Source organism: Calonectris borealis, chromosome 1, assembly GCF_964195595.1.
Source record: "Calonectris borealis chromosome 1, bCalBor7.hap1.2, whole genome shotgun sequence".
Classification (NCBI taxonomy): domain Eukaryota; kingdom Metazoa; phylum Chordata; class Aves; order Procellariiformes; family Procellariidae; genus Calonectris; species Calonectris borealis.
The window spans coordinates 55695059-55717929 of record NC_134312.1 but is presented as its reverse complement, the minus strand read 5'-3'; the positions used below and the strand labels follow the sequence as shown (position 1 = coordinate 55717929).

The following is a 22871-nucleotide window of genomic DNA, read 5'->3' as shown; positions in this document are numbered from 1 at the left end:
TCGCTAAAGTTTTCTTAGAGCATTAAAGTTTGAATGGTCATGTTAAAGCGTAAAGGAGCTGTGTAGTAAAATGGAACGGCGTGATAAGAAATCGTTGTTTAACACCTTGAGTACCCCTGGACATGTCTGGGAACAAGACTGAACCTGCCTGGCAGCAAGACAGGACCGGAGGTGGAGGGGGCGGAGTGGGTTGCAATTGGAAGATTCGGGGGAAGGCGCGAGTGAAACGGATCATGATTGGAGGAACTGACGGCCGACAGGGAGACGAGAAGTATAAAGAGAGGACTGAAAGACTGTTAAGGTGCCGACCGTTGGTGGAGCAGGAGACTCCCCGGCCGCCCAGCGCTGGTTTGCTTTACTGGTCGCTTGCTTTAAGAAAATTTTTAATTGACTAGCCTCTGTCACTCAATTGGACAGGTAAATTATAACAGAGGCTGCCGTGGTTTCACCTGTTTGCACAGGTGAGAGGCTTCGGGGTCTGGAGAAGGGGGCAGGCGGGGTTGCTGCGACTGGGGGAAGAGCCAGGCCAGGAGGAAAGCAAGTAGGAGCGGTGCTGTGGAGCGTGTGTTTGCCAGGATGGTCCCTTGCTGTAAGGCCAAGGGTGAGGAGTGGTGGGGAACCGGGAAATGCTCCCCAGGGAGCCGCGCTGTTGTGCCCCCACCCCCTTTCCCAGCTGGAGCCCCGGACCCGTGAGGTGTTGAGGGAAGACAAAGATGGCGGCACTCCCCCCCCCCTTCCCCCCCGCCTCCCTCGGACCGTGGCGGCTCCGGGCCGGCGGAGCGGGTGGAGGCGGAGGCCCGGGGCGCCCCGGGGAGGCGGGGAGCGGGGCGGTGCAGCCGGCGTCCTCCTGCCCGCGGCCTTGCTCTGCCGTCCCGGCCAGACAGAGCGGTAGGGGGGGGCCGGGGCGCAGCGTGCGGTTGGCGCGGGGAGCGGGGCCAGAGCGGCCGCCAGCAGCCGCGACGCTCCGGGGGCCGCCGTCGGCGCCGGACAGGGGTCGGTCCCGGGGCAGCCCTTCCCCGGGGCCAGCTGGCCCAGGGCGCCCTGAGGCGAAGGCCCGGGTGTAGCGGCCCTTCCCCCCGGAGGGGGACCCCAGGGCCGGAGCCCCGCTGGGCCCAGGCAGGGCGGGCCGGGGAGGGCAATCAGGCACTGCCAGGAGCCCAAGTCGTCAGGCAGGTCTGTGAGGAAGGGGCAGGTCCACGGTCACGCCAGGAAGTCAGCCCACGGTTGTCGGGATGGGGTCCGGTGAGGGCAGCCGGGGTCAGGCACAGCCCCGCGATCAGCAGGCAGGGGCCTGGTCCCTGGCGCTAGGGCACGGCAGCTGGAGACCGCTCCTGCGGCACTGCTGGGGCTGGTCCTGGGCTGAGCTGAAACAGGCTCATGGGCAGGAGGGAAAAGTGTAGGGGAGGCCCCAGGTGTGGCTGATTGGGACCATTGGGGCCTTTAAGTGCTCTCAGGCCCCTGACAGCAGCCTCCCCTCTCAGCCCGCCCCCTCTGTCCTCACACCTTACAGAGGTATGGGCTCAGGAGGGACTTGGTGTAGAGTGGTTGAATTGCTGTGGGGTCTCAGGGGGCTATTTAAGGGAGCAGAGACCTGAGACAAGTCACTGGGAAGGGGATATGGCAGGAGAGACTTGGGGATAGGCAGGCTGCACATGAGGGGCCCCAGGGGTCAGGAGGGCTTGGGGGTAAACAGGAGATATTCAGACCACCCCTGGAAGATCCCCAGAGGCTGGGTAGTACTGGGGGGTTCACTCAGGAGCCTGGGGTTGAGTAAGGGTCCGATGTAGCTCAGTGATTGCCAGGTGGATCGGCAGTGATGAGACAGGTTTGAGGTCCAGCAGGTGCCTGGCAGGTTGTGGAGCCGTATCCCATAGAGGGTCCCTGGCCCTGAGGGGTGCACGGGAGGGTGGCAGCAGTGGCCTGCCATGCGGCTTGTAGCCAGCTGCTCTCTCGAAGGTGCCGACTGGTGGTGTGAAAGAGGGGAAGCACCAAGGTGAAAGAGGAGAAGGTGGTAACAGTCTAGGACTGGAGGCAGCATCCTTATTTCCGCAATTGTCTTTTTGGTCCAGGATAGGTGCCTCGCTGCCTGCAGGTGACTGCAGCTAGCTGGGGGGGAATTCTGCGTGGTTCCCTCTTGCCAGATCTCCTGCGCCTTCTGGTCAGGTTGCAGCTGCTGCAGAGACAGAGATAGGAGGTTTTCTCCTCCTGCATAGGGAAAGCTTCTTTCTTCCTAGGAGCATCGCTAGTACGTGCTGGGAGGAGGATTCCCCAAACAGGCAGGCAGGGACGGCAGCTTGGGATGTTGAATGGGGAGCTGTAAATCAGCAAGCTGCTAATTAAGACCACAGGAGGCTGCTGAGTTACCAAAGACCTGTATTACTCTTTTTCAGAGCTCTGGGCCATTAACAAGATCCCTGGGACCTACTCCGAGCACGTGGCTCTCCAGGGACATCGCTTGCGAGCACTCTATTTTGGGCATGTTCTCAGAGTTGAAGTTCCCTGTGCCCTGGGGCCACGTGGCAGCCAAGGCCTGGGGACCCTCGGAGGGACACCCCGTGCTGTGCTTGCACGGCTGGCTGGACAACGCCAACACCTTTGACAAACTCCTTCCACTGCTCCCCAGAGGTAGGTCTGGCTCATCAGGATGGTTCTTGTTTTGTGGCAGGGCTGCACATCTGATACTCTCTCCCTTTCAGATTGCTATTATGTGGCAATGGATTTTTCTGGCCACGGCTTGTCATCCCACCGACCTGCAGGCTCCCCCTACCATTTTCTGGATTACGTGAGCGATGTGCGCCGGGTGGCAGCAGGTGGGTAGTTGAAGGGACCCTTGAGGGGATGTTTGTGCAGGGGGTGCTATATTGCTCCTGCTCCTTAGAACAAGCAGGCAGCATTTACTGCCAGGAGAGGGGTCAGTTCCCTCTGCTTCTCCCCAGCCTGATGTTAGCCAGTGCTTTGTGACCACAGACTGAATAAGCATCCCTCTTTCTCGCTATTTTGTGAGAGGAGGAAACAGTAAGCCCTGGGAAGGAAGTGTTTCTATACTAAGAAGCAGTAGTGGTGAAGTGGTGGATGCAACTAACTAAGAGTTTTGCCAGAGTGACTTTTTGTAAGCAGCCAGTGACCTCTAACCAGTGTTAGGTGTAAGTTGGAGACTCTTCTGGTTTTCCCTGACGGCAGCTTGCTGCTTGCTTTAGTATCATACAAAGAAATCTGAAAGCCAAGGTGTCTTGGGGTCCTAATAACTCCTAACTGCCCGTCTGTGTGCTGATCCTGTGGGAGGTTGTGGCATGTGCAGTTTGGCATCCCTCATTCAGTATACAGAGAGCCTCTAGAAGTTCTTTGACGTGCCAGAGGGTAAAACACATCTTTCAGTAAGGTATATTTCAGATGGGCAGCACTGATGAAGCAGTATTTTCCCATAAGCCGCTCAGAGTGCCCCAAAAATGGACTGAAGAGCCTGGTGTGCTAAACGGTGCAGAGAGCTTTCACTTGGAATGATCATACTTTCCTCAAAGCAGCGGACCTGGCTCTGTGTCCTCACATCTCTTGCGGAAGGCCCTGCAGCAGGATGCTCTGTCAAGGTCTCTCTTCCAGCAGATGCTGCCCAGTTAGACTTCTTCGCTTCTTGCCAGTCTTGTGTCTGGCAATGAATGGGAATTTGCTGTGGTTTGTTCGCCATACAGAGCGAGCTTAAGAGCTGCGTGACTTAACTACCAAGGAAATGAGGTGGTGGATGCTCTTTTTCTTTAAAACTGGCCTACTTAGTCACCTCATTTCTGGATTAGGAAGCAAATTAAGCAGTGCAAAAGCCCTTCTGGGAGAAGGAGCCTGTGTTGGTGGAGAAGCAGCAAGATGCTGCTGCTCTGGTTTCTAATGCAGCACTGTCTGTTTTTGTCTGTTGCCACTTAGCCTTGCAGTGGAGACGGTTCACCCTGATGGGTCACAGTATGGGTAAGTGGCTCTTGTCCTTGTAAGCTGTGAGATTCGTGGAAATAGGAGTAGATAATTAACTTACAAGACATACTGCTAGGAGCTGGGTTGGAATATTATATTGTGTCAAGTACTACGTTCCTGCTTGAGTGATTGAAAAATCTGTGCCCTTGTTCGAAATGCCTCTGTTTTCAAGACCCTGTAGTACAAACAGTGATAACTCTTGCTGTGGGCCTTTCCCCCACCCCCAGGAGGCAACAGTGATGGGCAAAGCCACAAAGCCTGGGGACAGCAGGGCCCTTCTTGGTGGGTCATGGAGCTTGCTGAGGGGAACCGGGCTCCAGGCTCTATCCCTTTATGCTTGGGACATGATTGGATTTTGCCACGATTTGGCTTTTGCTCCCCAGGGCTGCTCTGGCCACAGCGCACAGTACCTGCACACCATACTGTTTTAACTAGCAACTCCTCCTTGGCCTTTGCTGTCTGAAAGGGAGGTGGGGATGGGGAGTCCAGCTGGCCAATAGCCTTGCTCTCTGCCTGCATCCTGCCTGCTGGGAGAGCTTTACTCTGTAGCTGGGGCTCTGTCCCTTGGTACAACATGGATTTGTGCTTCTAAGGCAGCTCCTGCTGCGGGGAAGGGGAGTTTCAGTTACTGGGGGGTGTCCAGTGCATAACTGAGCACACTTCTTTCCTTTGCAGGTGGGTCTGTGGCAGGAATGGTGAGTAAAGCATCTTTTCTTCATAGGGTTTGTGATTTCTGCAGCTGGAACAACAAATGGGAGAGGAATGAAGGGACAGACTGTGTGGGACTTGGATCTCAGGGGAAGAGAGGCCCTTCCCTGACCCCTTCTCCAGTGCAGCAGGATGAAGACATCATAAATGCTCAGCTTTTCTCTTTCTCTCATATTGTTTCATCTCTCCTCAGTTCTGTTTCCTTTATCCTGAGATGGTGGACAAGCTGATCCTGCTGGAAAATCTTGGCTTTCTGCTAGCTCCAGAGGTTAGATTTCACATGTCCTTCTCCTCCCTTTTTTAAAAAAAAAAAAAGATGGTTTTTTTTCTTTCCCTCGTTTGTTCAGCGAAAGCACTGATGTGACCAGTTCCTGGCAGGTCACGCAAGTCTCAGGGCTCTTCCTTTTGGCAGGCACAGATCTGCTCCTTGTTGCACGGACTGAGGTCCTTGCTTAGGGTGGCCCTTGGGGAACACTTGGTAGTGCTCCACATCCTGCAGTCCCGTAGCACCAAAATTCGCTTGTCTGTGCCATGCCCTTGTACAAAGGGAACTGTCCAAGCAACTGCCAGCCGAGGTTGTCTTTTTGCCAACAGCTTGTTGGGTGACCTGGGTGCAAGATTGGTGAATTTCTTTTTCTGTTCCTGGCAGGACATAAAGCTACATTCCCAACCTGCCATCATCGCTACCAGATCCTGGGGCTTGGTTGGACAGAAGCCCAGGATCAGAGAGACAAAAGATACCAGATTACCCTCATTCTTTCGGACAGTTGTCCTCAACTCAAAAGTGAGGTAGAAGGGGGTAGAAAAGATCGCCGGCGTAAAAAGTTAATAAGTTCTTTACAGCAGCGCTTAGCTTTCTGTTCCTACCTTGCCTTTTAAGTATTGCTGTTCCCTTTTCCCCAGAAATGGGCATTTTTAATCTGATGTCCGTAACTGGTGCCAGTTCTGAGGGATGCTGAAGGGTGAAATGCCCTCTTCTACCCTTTGATAAGGGGTAAAACGATTCAGAAGAGACAGGTTCCTCCTGTTCCCTGCCTCTCTTTGTTTCAGGACACTGAGGCATGGCTGAAATCAAAACGGATGGTGATTGACAGATTACTGAGTCTAGAGGCAAAGCAGCGAACTCCCAAAGCACGGAGCCCCGAAGCAGCATTGCAGAGGTGGGTTCCCATCTGTCCTCTTCGTTTGCTGCCTGCCCTCACGTTGGACAGAGTTACGGCTGCATGAATGGGAAAGGGAAACTGTCCCTGCCCTTCCCCTTTCCAGTCCTCCTCTGGAATCTCAGCAAGACCTTTTGCTTCTGCTGCCAGAAGCTGCTCCTTCTTCCTGCTCTTTTCTGAAACAGCCTGAGAGGTCGCTGTCACCTTGTCGTGCCATTTTCGCTTCGCTTCCTCCCTTTTCCAGCAGAACAATCTCTCTGCCATGTCTCCCCCAGGCTCTTAGAAGCAAACAGACATCTGACAGCAGAGAGTGGGGCAATCCTACTGCAGCGAGGAGCAACTGAGACACCCGCTGGTAAGGGGCTGCTTGGAGACGGGGCTCGTCACAGTGCTGGGCCAACGCTGGGCGTGGGAAGGGAGCGGTGCCAACAGCCATTGTCTTCCACAGGGTACAGGGTGCCCTAGCTACAAGTTTACGCAGCCTGAATGGGATCAATTAGGTCTGGAGGCAGAGCTTTCCATTCCCAGTAACTGGGATTGGTGCTCAAGTCCTAGAACGGCTAAAGAAAAATCAAAAAAAGGGAAAATTTCAGTTAATCCTATTCGTCTTGTCTCAAAAAGTCTTGGGCAGACCCCAAAGGTGTGGAGAAGGAGAGCAACTGTTGTTCCTGTGAGACACGAAAACCTTCTCGTTTTTTCATTCCAGGGCTGGTGTATAACAGAGACATGAGAGTCCGAACGGTGAGCATTGCTCTTTTGACATGCCCCCTGCTGCTTCTGAGCCCTGAGCTTACAGAAAACTCAGAGATAGTGGAGCCCGCTCACTGAGCCCAGGCCCTGCCTCCACCCAACTGTTTACTTTCTGCTTCCCTAATTCCCACATTTCTTTTAAATGCTGCTGTTAAAAGAGCCTTCACTTGATCATTAACTGACTCAGCTTACAGAGTCACTGGAAAATGTTACAGATTTTTTTAGCAGTTCCTCTGCCCCAGGGCCTCCTGGCCACATTTTCCTGCCGTTATAACTCTTCAGGCAGCAGATGGATGAATGCTTTTGGTCAGCTTCTTTGTCAGGTCACCCGTATAAGAAGGGGAGAGAGAGAGTGCAGCAAAGTCCTTATGTTTGATATTCTGAGAGCTTTGTGCCACTTTTGAGCAAGTAGGGCCTCCTCTACCTGCGCTACTGCCAGGCTATGAAAGCCAGAGTATCGTCTGTCTCCTTTTTAGTAAAAGGATTTTTAAAGCTTTTCTCTGCTATGAGATCATTCCCATATGTGCTGCATCCCAGCAGGCAGCGTTGTTGGCAGCCCTGAAAAGCAGCTGGACAGAAGGAGCCTTTGCAGAGCCAGCTACTCTTGCGCGTGTCGTGGTTTAACCCCAGCCAGCAAAAGTAAAACTCCACGCAGCCGCTCGATCACCCCCCCCCCCGGTGGGATGGGGGAGAGAATCGGGAGCGCACAAGTAGGAAAGCTCCCGGGCTGAGATAAAAACAGTTTAATAATTGAAATAAAACTAAAAGTAGAACAGTAATAATAACAATGAGAACAACAACAATAACAGAACACACAAAACAGGCAATGCACAACGCAACCGCTCACTGACCGCGTGTCACGAACGGGGCGAGCCCCCCCCCCCACCTGGTTTTTATACTGAGCATGATGTCACATGGTACAGAATACCCCATTGGCCAGCTCGGTCCACCACCCCGGCTGTGCTTCCCCCTCCCGGTGCAAGCATCACCCAGCAACAGCCAAAGCATCAAATGGGCCATCAACGCTCCTTTCACACCGAACCCAAAACACAGCACACCCCCCCAAGCTACTGGGAAGAAAGTTAACCCTGTCCCAGCTGGAACCAGGACAATATCCACCCCTTATTCCATACCATCTACATCATGCCCAGGTCTCACATTTTCCCATACATTCCAATTAGTCACTGCTCCTTTTTCCTGCCTTTTGATATATACACACACAGAGATATCATTCCCTTAGTCCATGGCCCATCCCTCTAAAATGTCTGTTGAGTTCATTTAGTCCATGACTTTGGGTTCCACCTGTCAAAACAGTCTTGCAGGGCAGGAGAGATGGTGTGTGGTGTTGGGCTCTTGCATGCGGAGGCCAGTTCTGGGCACTCGTCTGGTTTGATCATTGTTGCACCTTGCTCAGTTTCATCGGAGTTCATCCTACATTAATCTGGGTGATTCTTACTGTAATACTGTTAATATGGCATATGGTAACCATAGAAGTGATGACATACAGTACTATGTAATAACTAACAGTACAATTCAGTTCATTGGCTATTTTCACCCAAAATTAAATCCCCCTGAGGTACGCACCAGACTTCCCCATCCTTTCTCATCACCCACCAAGTGCACCCAGGTCCCTGAGCAAAAGCAATCCCACGGATGGGTTTTCCCTTGCCAGAGGCAGGAGCAACCCAGACTGTCTTCCCCAGCATATTCCTCATATGCACGACAGGGACTTTATCCCCCCCTACAGCACATAAGGGTTTGGATTGGGCAGGGCCAGCTCGAGTGACAGATCCCCTAGTGTTGACTAACCAGGTGGCGTTTGCTAAATGTGTGTCCCAATGCTTGAATGTCCCACCACCCATTGCCCTCAGTGTTGTCTTTAACAGTCCATTGTATCGTTCGATTTTCCTGGAGGCTGGTGCATGGTAGGGGATGTGATAGACCCACTCAATGTCATGCTCTTTGGCCCAGGTGTCTATGAGGGTGTTTCGGAAGCGAGTCCCGTTGTCTGACTCTATTCTTTCTGGGGTGCCATGTCGCCATAGGACTTGCTTTTCAAGGCCCAGGATGGTGTTCCGGGCGGTGGCATGGGGCACGGGATATGTTTCCAGCCATCCTGTGGTTACTTCTACCATGGTGAGCACGTAGCGCTTGCCCTGTCGGGTTTGCGGGAGCGTGATATAATCAATCTGCCAAGCCTCCCCATATTTATACTACAACCATCGTCCTCCATACCAAAGAGGCTTTACTCGCTTGGCTTGCTTGATTGCAGCGCATGTTTCACAGTCGTGGATAACTTGTGCAATAGCGTCCATGGTCAAGTCCACCCCTCGATCACGAGCCCATCTATATGTTGCATCTCTCCCTTGGTGGCCTGAAGTGTCATGGGCCCACCGAGCTATAAATAATTCACCTTTATGCTGCCAGTCCAGATCTACCTGAGCTACTTCGGTCTTGGCAGCCTGATCCACCTGCTGGTTGTTTTGGTGCTCTTCACTGGCCCGACTCTTGGGTACGTGAGCATCTACATGACGTACTTTTACAGTGAGGTTCTCTACCCGGGCAGCAATATCTTGCCACAATGCGGCAGCCCAGATGGGTTTACCTCTGCGCTGCCAGTTGTTCTGCTTCCACTGCTGCAACCACCCCCACAGGGCATTTGCCACCATCCATGAGTCAGTATAGAGATAAAGTACTGGCCATTTTTCTCGTTCAGCAATGCCCAAGGCCAGCTGGATGGCTTTCACCTCTGCAAACTAACTCGATTCACCTTCTCCTTCAGCAGTTTCTGCAACTTGGCTTATAGGACTCCATACAGCAGCTTTCCATCTCCGATGTTTTCCCACAAGGCGACAGGACCCATCCGTGAACAGGGCATATTGCTTCTCGTTTTCTGGTAGTTTGTTATATGGTGGGGCCTCTTCAGCACGTGTCACTTCCTCCTCTGGGGATATTCCAAAATCTTTGCCTTCTGGCCAGTTCGTGATCACCTCCAAGATTCCTGGGCGACTGGGGTTTCCTATTCGGGCCCGTTGTGTGATCAGCGCGACCCACTTACTCCACGTAGCATCAGTTGCATGATGTGTAGAGGGGACCTTCCCTTTGAACATCCAGCCCAGCACCGGCAGTCGGGGTGCCAGGAGGAGCTGTGCTTCAGTACCAACCACTTCCGAAGCAGCTTGAACCCCTTCATATGCTGCCAATATCTCTTTCTCAGTTGGAGTGTAGCGGGCCTCGGATCCTCTGTATCCCCGACTCCAGAACCCTAAGGGTCGACCTCGAGTCTCCCCTGGTGCTTTCTGCCAGAGGCTCCAGGTAGGGCCATTCTCCCCGGCTGCGGTGTAGAGCACATTCTTCACATCTTGTCCTGCCCGGACTGGCCCAAGGGCTACTGCCTGAACTATCTCCTGTTTAATTTGCTCAAATGCTGGTCGTTGCTCAGGGCCCCATCTGAAGTCGTTCTTCTTCCTGGTCACGTGATAGAGAGGGCTTACGATCTGACTGTAATTTGGAATATGCATTCTCCAAAAGCCCACAACGCCTAAGAAAGCTTGCGTTTCCTTTTTGTTAGTTGGGGGAGACATGGCTGTTACTGTGTTGATCACATCCGTTGGGATCTGACGACGTCCATCTTGCCATTTTATTCCTAAAAACTGGATCTCCTGTGCAGGTCCCTTGACCTTACTTCGTTTTATTGCAAAGCCGGCCTTTAGAAGGATTTGGACTATTCTCTCCCCTTTCTTGAAAACTTCCTCTGCTGTGTTGCCCCACACGATGATGTCATCAATGTACTGCAGGTGTTCTGGAGCCTCACCCTGTTCCAGTGCAGTGTGGATCAGTCCATGGCAAATGGTAGGGCTGTGTTTCCACCCCTGGGGCAGTCGGTTCCAGGTGTACTGGACGCCCCTCCAAGTGAAAGCAAACTGTGGCCTGCACTCTGCCGCCCAAGGGATGGAGAAGAAGGCATTAGCAATGTCAATGGTGGCGTACCACTTGGCTGCCTTTGGCTCCAGTTCGTATTGAAGTTCCAGCATGTCCGGCACGGCAGCACTCAGTGGCGGCGTGACTTCGTTCAGGCCACGGTAGTCTACTGTTAGTCTCCACTCTCCATTGGACGTTCGCACTGGCCATATGGGACTGTTGAAGGGTGAGCGAGTCTTGCTGATCACTCCTTGGCTCTCCAGTCGACGAATCAGCTCATGGATGGGGATCAGGGAGTCTTGGTTGGTGCGGTATTGCCGCCGGTGCACTGTTGTGGTAGCAATTGGTACCTGTTGTTCTTGGACTTTCAACAACCCCACAACAGAAGGATCCTCCGAGAGACCGGGCAAGGTGGACAGCTGTTTAATTTCCTCCGTCTCCAGGGCAGCTACACCAAAAGCCCACCGATACCCTTTTGGGTCCTTAAAATACCCTCTCCTGAGGTAGTCTATGCCAAGGATGCACGGAGCCTCTGGGCCAGTCACAATGGGGTGCTTCTGCCACTCATTCCCGGTCAGGCTCACTTCGGCCTCCAACAGAGTTAACTCTTGAATCCCCCTGTCACTCCAGAAATACAAATGGGTTCTGCCCCTTTATAGCCTGATGGCATCAGGGTACACTGCGCACCGGTGTCTACGAGAGCCTTATACTCCTGTGGCGCTGATGTGCCAGGCCATCGAATCCACACAGTCCAGTAAACCCGGTTGTCCCTTTCCTCCACCTGGCTGGAGGCAGGGCCCCTCTAGTCCTGGTCATCATATTCGCTATCCACTTCTTGTAAGTATGAATCAGAAGTCCCTTTGTTAAGGTCGAAAGTGGAATCAGCCCTTCTACTCTGTCTGGGGAACTGCTCACTGGAGACTGGAGCAGCAGTTTTCCTGGAAGAACCCCCTTTTGTGGTTGTTTTCCCTTGCAACTCATGTACCCGTGCCTGTAGGACTGAGGTAGGTTTTCCATCCCACTTCCTCTCGTCCTCTCCGTGGTCACGCAGGTAAAACCACAGGGTGCCCCGGGGTGTGTACCCACGATGTCTCCTCTCTTGAGCAGAGGGACGCTTGCTCCTAATGGCTGAGACACTGGCCTGTGCAGGTGGGGAGCAGGACATATCCTCTTTGAGTTGCTGGACCTCCTGAGACAGTTTCTCCACAGCAGAGACACAGGCCCGTAGGGAGGAAGAGAGACTTTCTTCATATTGCCAGAGTTGGCCAGCCAGTTCATCTACTGTTTGTTCCTCTCCATCTCTCCAGGTCATTATTGCCAATGAGTTTGCATGTGACGCTGGTTCGCTCCGTACAAACTTCCGCCACATGGGTTGGGTGCATTTGACTTCATCTGGGTCTTTGGATAACTGCTCGTTGTTCAGGTCATCATAAATCACTTCCAGCACAGCTAATTCTCTCAGGTACTGGATACTTCTCTCCATGGTGGTCCACTTGCCCGGGTGGCATATAACATCTTCCTTGAAGGGATACCTTTCCTTCACACCTGACAGGAGTCGCCTCCAGAGGCTGAGGACTTGTGCCCCTTGTCCAATTGCTTTGTCAATGCCCCCTTCCCTAGAAAGGGATCCCAGCTGCTTGGCTTCCCTACCCTCTAATTGCAGGCTACTGGACCCGTTATCCCAGCATCGGAGCAGCCAGGTGACAATGTGCTCGCCTGGACGACGGCTGAAGTCTTTTCGCATATCTCGCAGCTCACCCAGGGATAGGGATCGGGTGGTCACCATCTCATTTACGGGTTCTGCCTCCTCCTCCTCCTGTTCTCGTGATGGCCCTGGTTCATCTTCATCCCTTACTAGACGAGCTGATTTTCTTGTGCATTTTCTTTTTTGTATAGGGGCGACTGATACCGGTGTGGGTTGGTTCTCTGTCGCAGGGGGCGGAGTAGCTGCCGTGCCTGCTCTGGGGGGTGAGGGAGCCCCTGTGCTTGCGGTGGGGGGTGGAGTAGCCACAGGGCCTGTTGCTTTGTCATCAGCTGCAGAGACGTTTCCTTCCCCTTGGGGGTTCCGAGTGGTGTTAAACAGGGCTCGGTAGGCGTCGGCCAGGCCCCAGCACCTTGTAGTGATTTGCGTCTCCCTAGAATGGCCAGGGTGACAGCATACTTCTTCCAAATATTCTACTAATTTTTCACGGTTCTGCACTTGTTCAGGGGTAAAGTTCCAGAACACTGGGGGTGCCCATCGCCCTAGGTATTTGCCCATGCTATCCCACTCGCCCTGCCACTCATAACTATCCAGCCTTGGGGCAGATTTCTGGATGACATTCTTAAATTGCTTACTAACCTTGGATAAAACCGCAACAATATTCCCAAGGAGTACCAATAGATGTATCTTAACTACCCAGGGATGTTCAAGGTACTGGCAAGTTATTTTAACAAAGGAGATGACATCACAGAGAAAGGTAGCGAGGGTGCCATTCTCTATTTCCTCCATAAAAAATCTCTCGGAGGAAAAGGTATAATTGCTAATGGTCTCCATGAGGTGGTACCCGAAATGCAGAAACGGCTTCATTACGAATCCCAAATACCAAATAACCCCCAATGCCAGCGTTTTAGTAACAAATCTCCCAGGCAAAACATCATTAATCACGGCAGAGCACAACAGACTACAAAACCCAACTCCAATTTTTAACAGGTACAGTAAAAACAAGAGCATGGTGCAGAACAAATTAATGTGTTACCAGATATAAATTCCTTAATATGCTCTAAATAATCTGTCGTTATCTCAACCCTTCGTGCCCCACGTTGGGTGCCAAAAAGGACTGTCGTGGTTTAACCCCAGCCAGCAAAAATAAACTCCACGCAGCCCCTCGATCACCCACCCCCCCCCGGTGGGATGGGGGAGAGAATCGGGAGGGCACAAGTAGGAAAGCTCCCAGGCTGAGATAAAAACAGTTTAATAATTGAAATAAAACTAAGTAGAACAGTAATAATAACAATGAGAACAACAACAATAACAGAACACACAAAACAGGCAATGCACAATGCAACCGCTCACCGACCGCGTGTCACGAACAGGGCGAGCCCCCCCCCACCTGGTTTTTATACTGAGCATGATGTCACATGGTACAGAATACCCCATTGGCCAGCTGGGTCCACCACCCTGGCTGTGCTCCCCCCTCCCGGTGCAAGCATCACCCAACAACAGCCAAAGCATCAAATGGGCCATCAACGCTCCTTTCACACCGAACCCAAAACACAGCACACCCCCAGGCTACTGGGAAGAAAGTTAACCCTGTCCCAGCTGGAACCAGGACAGCGCGCAGCCTAGCCGCCTGTCATGTCCCAGCACGGCAGCTTTGGGGCCACAGCCACTTCTGCCTTCAGAGCCACTAGTGTGGCAGGGGTCAGGGACACCCTCTGCCCCCAGCTGCTGTCCCTGACCTTTGCCACTTTCTCTATCTTTGCACCTGCAGCAGAGTCGAGAGTCCTTCACAGTGGAGCAGTGCGTGAAGCTCCTGCAGAAGATTCAGGACCGCGTTCTCATCATTGTGTGAGTGAGGCACAAGCCAAACCAACCCTCGCTGCCTCCCAGCAGCACTGGGTGGAGGGGATGAAGGTTAGAAAGGAGTCCTGTGCTACCCCGCTCCTTTGCAGAGGCCACCCGGACTTTGGGCCAGTTGGCACAGCCTCATGTGTGAGAAGCATTTCCTAGTTCCCCACCACTGCTCTGGGCTGGACAGGCTCCTGGAGCAGGCAGAGAGCAGCTGGCACATCCTCCTCCCACCCTGGCGCTGCATTTTCACCCTGGGCCTCCCTTGTGCAAGGCTGACCGAGGAAATGCCGGACTTGCCCTGTCTTCCCCGTGCTCATACCTTCATGCTGCTGTCCCTGTCCCTTGGCCCTACAAGGGGCCAGCCTGGCAAACACACGACCCTCCACAGCACCAGTCCTACTTGCTTTCCTCCTGGCCTGACTTCCCCCAGTCACAGCAACCCCATCTGCCCCCTTCTCCAGACCCCGAAGCCTCTCGCCTGAGCAAACAGGCGAAACCACAGCAGCCTCCACCTCCTCCAGATGGTCCTGGAGCCCCTGGCCTGACCCAGCTGTTGCAAGCTCTCCCCTGCAGTGTCCAGGGCAGGAAGAAGCTGTGGGAAGGTAGCCAATGGCTTGTGCAGAGCCCCGCAAGCTGTTACGCTGTCTGGGTGGGTAGCTGGCTCTGTCAGTCCTCCTCTGCATTTTTCCCATCTCCTGGGAAGGCAAGATGTGCAGGGCTCTGGCTACCTTGTTAAAAGGCTCTCTAGGAAATGAGAGGAAGTGCTAGAAGTTGAGAAACGAGGTGCAGTTTTGGCTTCCCTGGTCTGTTGAAATTGTAAGAGCTTAAGGATTTTCCTCCTTGTCCAGAAATGCAACACCACGGTGAGGACAAGTTCTCTAGGCCATTCAGAGTACAACCCTTAGAGTCTGGGACGTCACCTTGTCCCACCACCTGCAGCACAGTGGGAGACAGCATGATCTTAACTCTGCAGGAGGTCTAATGCTGGCTTCTCCAGGAGGACTGCCCTGGCACCTCCCTCTCCAAGCAGGGCACACCCTGTTTAAAACAGCAGCATGGAGTGGGGAAAGGAACAGAGGGAGATGTAGAAGCTGGCTGGAAGGAAAAAGTTAAGAGCAGAAAACAGGGTGGGGGCAGGGAATGATGGTACTCAGACCAGTTAAGGAGCCAGCCCTGGGGGGATAATATTTAACCAGTCTCCACTCTGATACTACTAGGCCATCGCCCAAGTTTTTAAACAGATAGTTTGCTAGAAAATAGCTGCTTAGCCAAGCTGTGCGGTGCTCCTCTGACTACCATGTATGACCCTGTAACCCTGCTATTTACAAGCAGCCTGGGAAGACCAGTTGGGTCTGTTGCCGCACAGTCTTGGGGACACTGCTTCTGCCCAGGACAGCAGCAAAGACAAACGGAGGCACGCTAAGTGCTGTACTGAGCCTTGCTGTTGCTTTTCAGAGCACAAGATGGACTCTTGGTACCGCACAAGCTAGACGACAGAAATCACTTTGTGAAAGCCCTACGGGAGGCATTCGAGTCTATCCTCAAAGAGGTGAGAGCAAACTCCATCTTTGCATCTCCACTCTGTGCGCCACCAACCTGGGAGCAGCAGCTCACCTCGGTGGACACCCCCACTAGGTGATTTGTCCTGAACAGCACAGTCCTCACACGGGAGGAAGCCAACTTTGCTCCTGCTGCTGAAGTCCCAAGTCAGTACCGGCCCCTGGACCCAGCTCTTCCCTAGTCCTCCCATCCCTGTCCTGCCTCCCCCCCTCCCCGAGTGCCACACAGCAAGCACAGCTTGTCTGAGGGAACACTTTCCTGGTCTGTATTTTCTTGTGTCCTCTCCCTCCAGCACATCCAGCTAGTGGAGGTGCCTGGAAGTCATTTTGTGCACCTGAACGAGCCCGAGGTGGTGTCTGGGATCATCAGCAACTTCCTGACGGCGCAGAACACCAAAGCCAGGCTCTAGGAAGAAGGATCACTGCTGCAGTGGTCCAGGAGAACAGGGAGCTATAAAGCAGGCTTTGGAGGAATTGTCACCATTCCTACCTCGCATCCATTATCAGTTTCATGATACCCTTCCCTAAGCTTAGCTCACTGCAGGGTGGAAGCAGGTCTGCAGGGGTTCCCTGGAGGACAGCTGAGCAAAATATCTCAGGTGTCAAGGCAAGAGGAATCCTTCCTCCACTTCCAGCTCTGCGAGTACAGCGATAGACGCCCAGAGCAGCCTTCCCCTTCCTTGCTCCTAATTTGCACCCTGAAATGGCGCAGGAATACAGGCAGAGGCATCCTCTGTGGGAGCAGCAGCAACACCATCTGTAGCATTGCAAAGGTGGCTCATCTCACCTCCTCCCCGAGGATGGTGTGACCAGTTTCCTACCTACTGAAAAACCAGGAAAGTGTTCTGCTTCTCTGCTTACTTCCATGGGTGCCTGAGCTCAGAGGGCTTCAAGTGTCTCTGTTCCTCTGTGAAAGCTGCTTCTTTTTCAAAAGTCAGCTTAAAAGCTCACCTGGGCACGGAAGGCCATTTTACTAAGCTCCTGGGGAATGAGTCACTAATCCTCTAGCTGAAGCAGCTGGGAGAACTACTAATAATGGAAAAGTTGGCAGAGATGATTTCGGTCCTTCTAAATAAAGATTAATCTCCCAATGTTAACTCTGTCTGCTCTGTATAGGAGAGTGAACCTCCTTTCTTTTGGGATGCTCACCCAAGCAGCTAAAACGCCTGTCTTAAGAGGCAATGATTTTGACATGCATTCTGCTCCTAGTTAAACTGATGCAAAAAGCCAACTGAAGCAAGCAGGCTTGGCAGTCTCCCCATGCAATGGAAGCTGCATTTGCAGTGGGTTTTCTAGGGGAGGGCAAATCCATTTTAACCCAGCTCTGTGGAATTTACCAGCATTTCCACCTTACACTCATGGTCACGCCCATATTGAGGCTGCAGGCAGTAAAATAAATGTGTAGAAGCCTGGGGGTGGGTGGGTTACAGCCCCTTTCTGATGACAGAGTGCACTGGGGTGAACAATCAAATCCGAGGGCACAAATGTTACCTGGGCAGTACAAAAGCATTGCCCTGCAGCTGGATGTGCCTGTTGCCATCCTCACCTGCCTCCTGTGGGCTGGTGACAGGTTAAGTGGAAACAGGCCTTGGAGAGTCTGGTTTCTCCCTCCAAAGCCAGGCTGCCATCTCACCTTGTTCTAGTGATGGTGCTGAACAGCAGAAGTTCCCATAGCCTAGGCTAGACATGGCTGTAGAGGTCCACGCACAGCTGGAAGACTGGGCGCCTCAACATCTGGCTGAGAGGGAGCTGTCTGGGAGGGAAACACCAAGGGAAGGGGCAGGGGCTCTGTACCACACAACAGATCTTTGCTTGTGACAACAGGTCTAGGAACTTCCCAGTTGGGCTTTTCCCAAGGTCACTTCCCTCCTCTTCTTACTCACCCCCAGATAATATGTGCAAAGGAGCACTGGCATACAAAGCCATGACTTTAATCGTCACCCCAGCACACAAGAAGCTGTCACCCATAGCAGACCATGGGAGAGAGAGAGGCATTCCCATGTTCTGAAAACACAGTAGCAGTTTATTTACAGTTCTTCAGCCATTCCCGGCCCCTGCAGAGGCTGTGCTAGGTCAATCTCAGCTCTCACCAAGCTTCAGGAAGGCCTGGGGTGGCAGGGAGATACAGGTTGTCACAGCAAGTGCCTCAGCCCCTTGACCTGAGCACCCTGGGAAGTGGTGCCGCAGGGCTGAAGGACGGGCGGGAGACCAGGAGGATAGCGGTGCGAGTGAAGGAAACTCACCCTCCAGTGGCAGTTGCTGGCATCTCCCACTTCAGATCCAAGAGCAGGGACAACCTGAAGCTGCCTCAATTCCTTGAAATCCTTTGGCACATGGAATCCATAGGCATCTCTCCCGCCCTCTCCAGCACAGGTATCTGAGGGAATACCTTGGCACAGCTTAGTAGGGCCGAAACTTGCGCTGGGCTCGCATCAGTGCGATTCTCTGCTTGTCCTCCTCAAACTTCTTCCTCAACTGGGCGATGTCTGAAACAGGCAGAAAGAGGACAGGTCACATGGGAGCAGCAGATCTCCCTCTCCCGGGGAAGCTTCATTTCCACACACCGGGAGGGGCTCAGTCCTGACACTCGCAAACACACACTTCCCAGAGCCGGTCCTTTTGTGCCCGGGCTGAGTGCCAAGCTGGGGCTCTGGCCGTTCACCTCCGGCAGTGCTGCAGCTCCCTCTTGGGGAGGAAACAGGCTAGTTTTCCCTTTCCATTGCTGCCTTTGTGCAGACTGAAAAAACATCTATTGGAAAGCCACGATCTGCGTGCTCTCCTGCAAAATATTCCAGCAGTCCTTGCTAGGAGAGGTGGTGGTAAGGGGCCACCCAAGAGCTGGCAAGGCCATTCGCGCAACCAGCCAGCCAACTGTTCACCTGCCGCTGGACATAGCCTCCACTGAAGGAAAAAGGACACTCTTTGGGCCACAGTGTGAGACAAGAGACACGGGCAGGGGTAGGAGGAGACTCAGACACTCACGCTCTCTCTTGGTCTCACGATGCTGCCAGGCATAGAAGTTCAGCAGCTCTTTGCGGGCCCTTTTCTGCTTCTCCCTCTCCAGCACTCGCAGGTTGGCAGCCTCTGTCCGGGGCAGGCCAGGCTTCCGTCCCTTCCGCGTTACCTTCACCCAGCCCTCCTCATCCGGAACGCCCTCCTCCTTGGCTGCTTTGGCTTCTTCCTGCACAGACAGGAGGGTGAGGCAGCTCAGTGCAGGTGCCAGCCCACCCGATGCATGGCTCCCCCACAGTCCCCCTTACACACATGCAAAGTTACAGCTCCTGCTTCTGCACAAGATTTCAAGGAAGGCACGGGACCAAGGGCGCAGGCATTCAACTGTCGGTCACAACACTGCATGCCAGCCAGGACCCAATTTATTTGTGGATACCTATCATAAGCCCTGGGTGGATGGGTCAGCTGTTGTGGACCAAACCAGGACCTGACTGCCCACCAGCAACTGGGAGTAAAACAACCCTGCCAACCAGTGTGTTTCCCTCTGCCCTTTCCATTGAGGCCAGGGCACCAAGAGATCTTCTCTCTTCCCTTCCTCTCCCCAAACAAACTGCTTAGCTGGGTTCCCTCCCCAGCCTGGCCTCACCTCTGCTATCTTTTTGTCATAGTCTTGCATGTAGGCATCCACCTCAGCCTTCAGCTCCTCCTGATCCACGACTGAAGCCGCATAGCTGGCGATCCACTCTGAGACAGAGAGGGCAGAAGTCAGCAGTAGCCTCTGTTAGAAGCAAGCCCAAGTGTGATGCCTTTGAGCAGCTCGAGAGAGGACTGCTGTGGGGAAGGACACACTCTGCTCCCATTCCTGCTCAGCCTCCCCACTGCCACAGCTCAACCAACTTGCGGCGCAGGCCACAGCCAGTAAGCAATGGGAAGAGCTTCCAACTTTCCCAAGCAGGAGTGGGCTAGCCTTAAGCCCAAGAGATGCAACATTCAGGGCTGCATTCCTGTCAAGAGGTCACATGTGAAGTGCTGTCATCTTGACAGACACCCGATGCCTGTTATTGAGTCTGGATTCCATTTTGAGGGCAAGACACAGCTAGTTTCTCTGAATCTATGTGATACTGAAAAGATGTCGGGAAAAACTGCCCGTCCATTGCACCAAGTGTCCCCATTCTCCCATAGGGTCACTGGACCAGACTACAACATCCAGTACAACAAGACCGCGACCTTGTGAATAAAAAAAGCAGGACAATGAAACACTGGACGTCTCCCGGCTCAGTACAAAATGGTGAGAATTAATCTGGGACATGCAGGGTAGGATTCAGCGAGGAAGGGGTATAGTTTTTCCCCGGCGCTACCTAGCAGGAAGATAGCTAGGGCTGACTTACTGCTAATACCAGTTTTCACAGGGTAACTCTCTGTTGATATCAGCAAGGGACCTTCCCGTGACAGGGCCTTGGCGGCCTGGACACCAGCTGGTTTTCTGAACACCACGTATGCTACTTGAAATCCCTAAAAGGAAAAGACACCCAGGCCAGTCAGATACACCAGGGAAACTGGTGATGCAGCAAGGAGCTGCAGTACAAATAAAGTAAAAGTCAAACCACAAGCTGCAGTGGGATAGCAAAAAAAAGATAACGTAAACTTAAATACATAATCACGTTGCCCAATCCCTCCAAATGGTTTTCCTGTATAGAATCATAGAATCATTTAGGTTGGAAAAGACCTTTAAGATCATCAAGTCCAACCACAAGCTTAACAAGTCCACAAGTCCACCATATCCTTAAGCACCATGTTCCAAATAGTACCATTCAGTGCTTGTGATCTTTTCTGACCACTAAAGCATCAGCACTCCCCCCCCCACGAGCTTTACCGTTACAGTTTTGCGGTTGAAGAATTTGGACGTGAGTTTTTCTTTTTTCTCTCCTGGCTCTGGCTTCTCACAGATGTCCACAGACTGGACATGCCCACAGCGGGCGAACAGCCTAGACAGAGAGTCCTTGACACGGAGAATAAAAGAGAACAAACGTTACAGGAACGCAGGAGTAATTTCTCTCCCCACCCTCTCACGCACCAGGAGGCTCTCCGGCACGACCGAGCCCCTCTGCCCGCAGTCACCCCGAGGCACGCCTGGCTCCTTCGCCCACGGCCCCCCGCTCCCGAGGCGATGCCCTCGGCCTCCAGGCCGAGCCCCGCGCCGGTGAAAACCCCTACCCCCTCCCGCGGGCCGCCGCGGCCCCACTCACCGGGCTGCAGTACGGGGGTACGTTGAGGACGAAGAGGGTGCGGCGAGGCGGGTGCGTGGTGGCGGCCCCTTCCCGCACCTGGTGCTCCTTCACCAAAAGACAGTGGGGCGAGCGCTGCCGTTCCCCGAACTTCACCGCGAGAGCTGCGGGCGACGCACCGGTTAAAGACCCCGCTGCCGCCCCGGCTCGCTCCCGGTCCCTCCCCGCTGCTCCGCGCCCCCTCCTCACCCGTGTAGCCCGCCGGCGCGGTTCCTACCACACGCTCCTCGGCGGCCGCCATCTTAGCTCGGCGGGAAGCGGCGGGGCGCGGGGGCCGCCGGGAGTTGTACTTCCCCGCCCCGGCGCGGCGCCGCTAATGGCGGCGGGTCCCTCAGCCGCCCCATGGTTGAGTGTAACAAAAAGGTTTCCCCATCCAGAGCACCTTGCAGGATGCTCTGTAAGAAAGCTTATTACACACCATCATTTAGTTTCACAGTTCTGAAAATGAAGACCTGAACAGTGTAAAGCACGGGCAATGTGCTTAATCCTAGAAAGGCAAATAAAAGAAGAAATAAATTTTGAAGAGATGTAAAAACATTCAAAGACAACCATAAGAACAGCTGTTTTTAAAGACTCTTGTTCATCAGGAAAAGCAAAAAGAAAAAAAAAGATGACCTTTACAGAGGAACTTGTATTTATGCCTGAATGGAAGACAGGACCACTCCAAAATAAAGATATTGAAGCAAGACACGTTCAAGGTGAAAAAAGGTCAGTGAAACTAAGAAATAACATGGAGAGTTGACTCACCAAACAAATATCCAAGTTAATCAACATTATCAGAAGAAATGGTACATGCAAAAGTCATGAAAATATACCAGACAAATTTGCAAATTGCAGCATCACTTCAGAAGTCAGCATGTTTTTGAAAAAGCAAAGGAAAAAAAGAGAGAAACACTATTACAAATTACCTACCACCTGTCCTGGTCAGCCATATTGAATTAGTGCAAGCCATCAGTGTTTCATATGCAGGTTTATAATCTCTAACAGCCCAGAAAAAAACTGAACAAAAATATATAACCATGCTGCATGAGGACAAATATGCAGAGATGTGAGGTCAGAAGGTGGTAGATGAGCTCAGTGGAATGCAAACAAGATCAGTGTGACAACTGCAGGGCAGCCAAGAGAAACTGGAGAGCTGCAAGGTGAACGGCTTGAAAGGGACTAGGAATCACTGGTTACTCTTCTTTCAGTGCCCAACAAAAGAAGCCACACTATGAAGTATTAGAAGATTAAGATAACTTTAGAGAGCTGACTGAGAACAGGAAGAGCAATGCACACATGGCTGTAACACAAATCTTGGAGTGGTATTTACATAATCATTGACTTGGGATTTAAAAAAAAAAAACTGCCATAGATGACAGAGCTAGAGAAGAGAGTAGCAGTTCTTCCAAGGGAATATGTTGATGTCATCATAATTTCTCACAGATAACCCAAACACATTGCACAATTTAACAGCAAGGTACAAGGTGCATCTTGCTATTTGGCTTTTGGTATGCACATGAATCTATTAATAAAAAAAATGCTTGAATCTCCCTATTCTTTTGGAAGAGGCAAGATCTGCACTCATAATACACGTGTCTTCACATTACCACACCTTTCTATCTAGCTGATAATGAAAGTACCCTACTTCACCTAGAACAGGTACCCTGATTTCACAACTGTTTATTTTTTTTAATACAATTACTTTTTAAATTACTAGGCTGTCAATAACAAAGGCTGTTCTTTTTCTTTTCTGTGACAACAAAATTGAAACAAGGTGGGGACACAAATTGCTCCCACTTAGTAGCAAGAAGCAGCTACTAATTTGATGATCCAGCTCAAAAGGCTTATGAGTATCAATTCTCTCATCCATATACTCCTCTTGCTCTTCATCACATTACCAGTTTTGAAGTTTCTACATTCTTCTAGAAGCATGCTTGATTCAATGTTGGAACTTTAGTTCCAACCTATCTTCAGTTGCTTCACAGCATCTAAAAAGGCTAAGAATCCACTCTCTGTATAACAAACGTTTATTCAGAAACGGGTA

At 52.4% G+C, this 22871-nt stretch overlaps 2 protein-coding genes across 8 annotated transcripts; one reads left to right on the top strand and one right to left on the bottom strand.

Annotated features, from left to right (window-relative positions):
- Positions 1 to 16705, top strand: SERHL2 (serine hydrolase like 2). Of its 5 annotated transcripts, none has more exons than XM_075153629.1 (12): positions 443 to 461; positions 2391 to 2625; positions 2697 to 2810; positions 3913 to 3954; positions 4633 to 4652; positions 4859 to 4933; positions 5716 to 5825; positions 6101 to 6180; positions 6532 to 6566; positions 13970 to 14046; positions 15505 to 15598; positions 15902 to 16705. In XM_075153629.1, the coding sequence occupies exons 2-12, from the start codon at positions 2478 to 2480 to the stop codon at positions 16016 to 16018; spliced, it is 912 nt and encodes a 303-aa protein (XP_075009730.1). In that variant the 5' UTR covers positions 443 to 461; positions 2391 to 2477; the 3' UTR covers positions 16019 to 16705. The 5 variants fall into 5 exon arrangements, with proteins under 5 accessions (XP_075009748.1, XP_075009730.1, XP_075009712.1 ...); XM_075153611.1 differs by lacking the exon at positions 443 to 461 and adding an exon at positions 846 to 888; XM_075153619.1 differs by lacking the exon at positions 443 to 461 and adding an exon at positions 1974 to 1993.
- Positions 16706 to 17523: 818 nt separating this feature from the next.
- Positions 17524 to 21287, bottom strand: RRP7A (ribosomal RNA processing 7 homolog A). 3 transcript variants are annotated; one of them, XR_012674161.1, is made up of 8 exons: positions 21035 to 21278; positions 20807 to 20949; positions 20434 to 20559; positions 19949 to 20072; positions 19207 to 19304; positions 18591 to 18789; positions 17852 to 18094; positions 17524 to 17714 (listed from the first exon to the last, which is right to left on the bottom strand). XR_012674161.1 is itself a non-coding variant. In XM_075153672.1 (7 exons), the coding sequence occupies exons 1-7, from the start codon at positions 21084 to 21086 to the stop codon at positions 18009 to 18011; spliced, it is 819 nt and encodes a 272-aa protein (XP_075009773.1). In that variant the 5' UTR covers positions 21087 to 21287; the 3' UTR covers positions 17524 to 18008. The 3 variants fall into 3 exon arrangements, 2 of the variants coding, with proteins under 2 accessions (XP_075009773.1, XP_075009760.1); XM_075153672.1 differs by having other exon boundaries at positions 17524 to 18094; positions 19958 to 20072; positions 21035 to 21287; XM_075153659.1 differs by having other exon boundaries at positions 17524 to 18094.
- Between the last annotated feature and the right edge of the window lie 1584 nt (positions 21288 to 22871).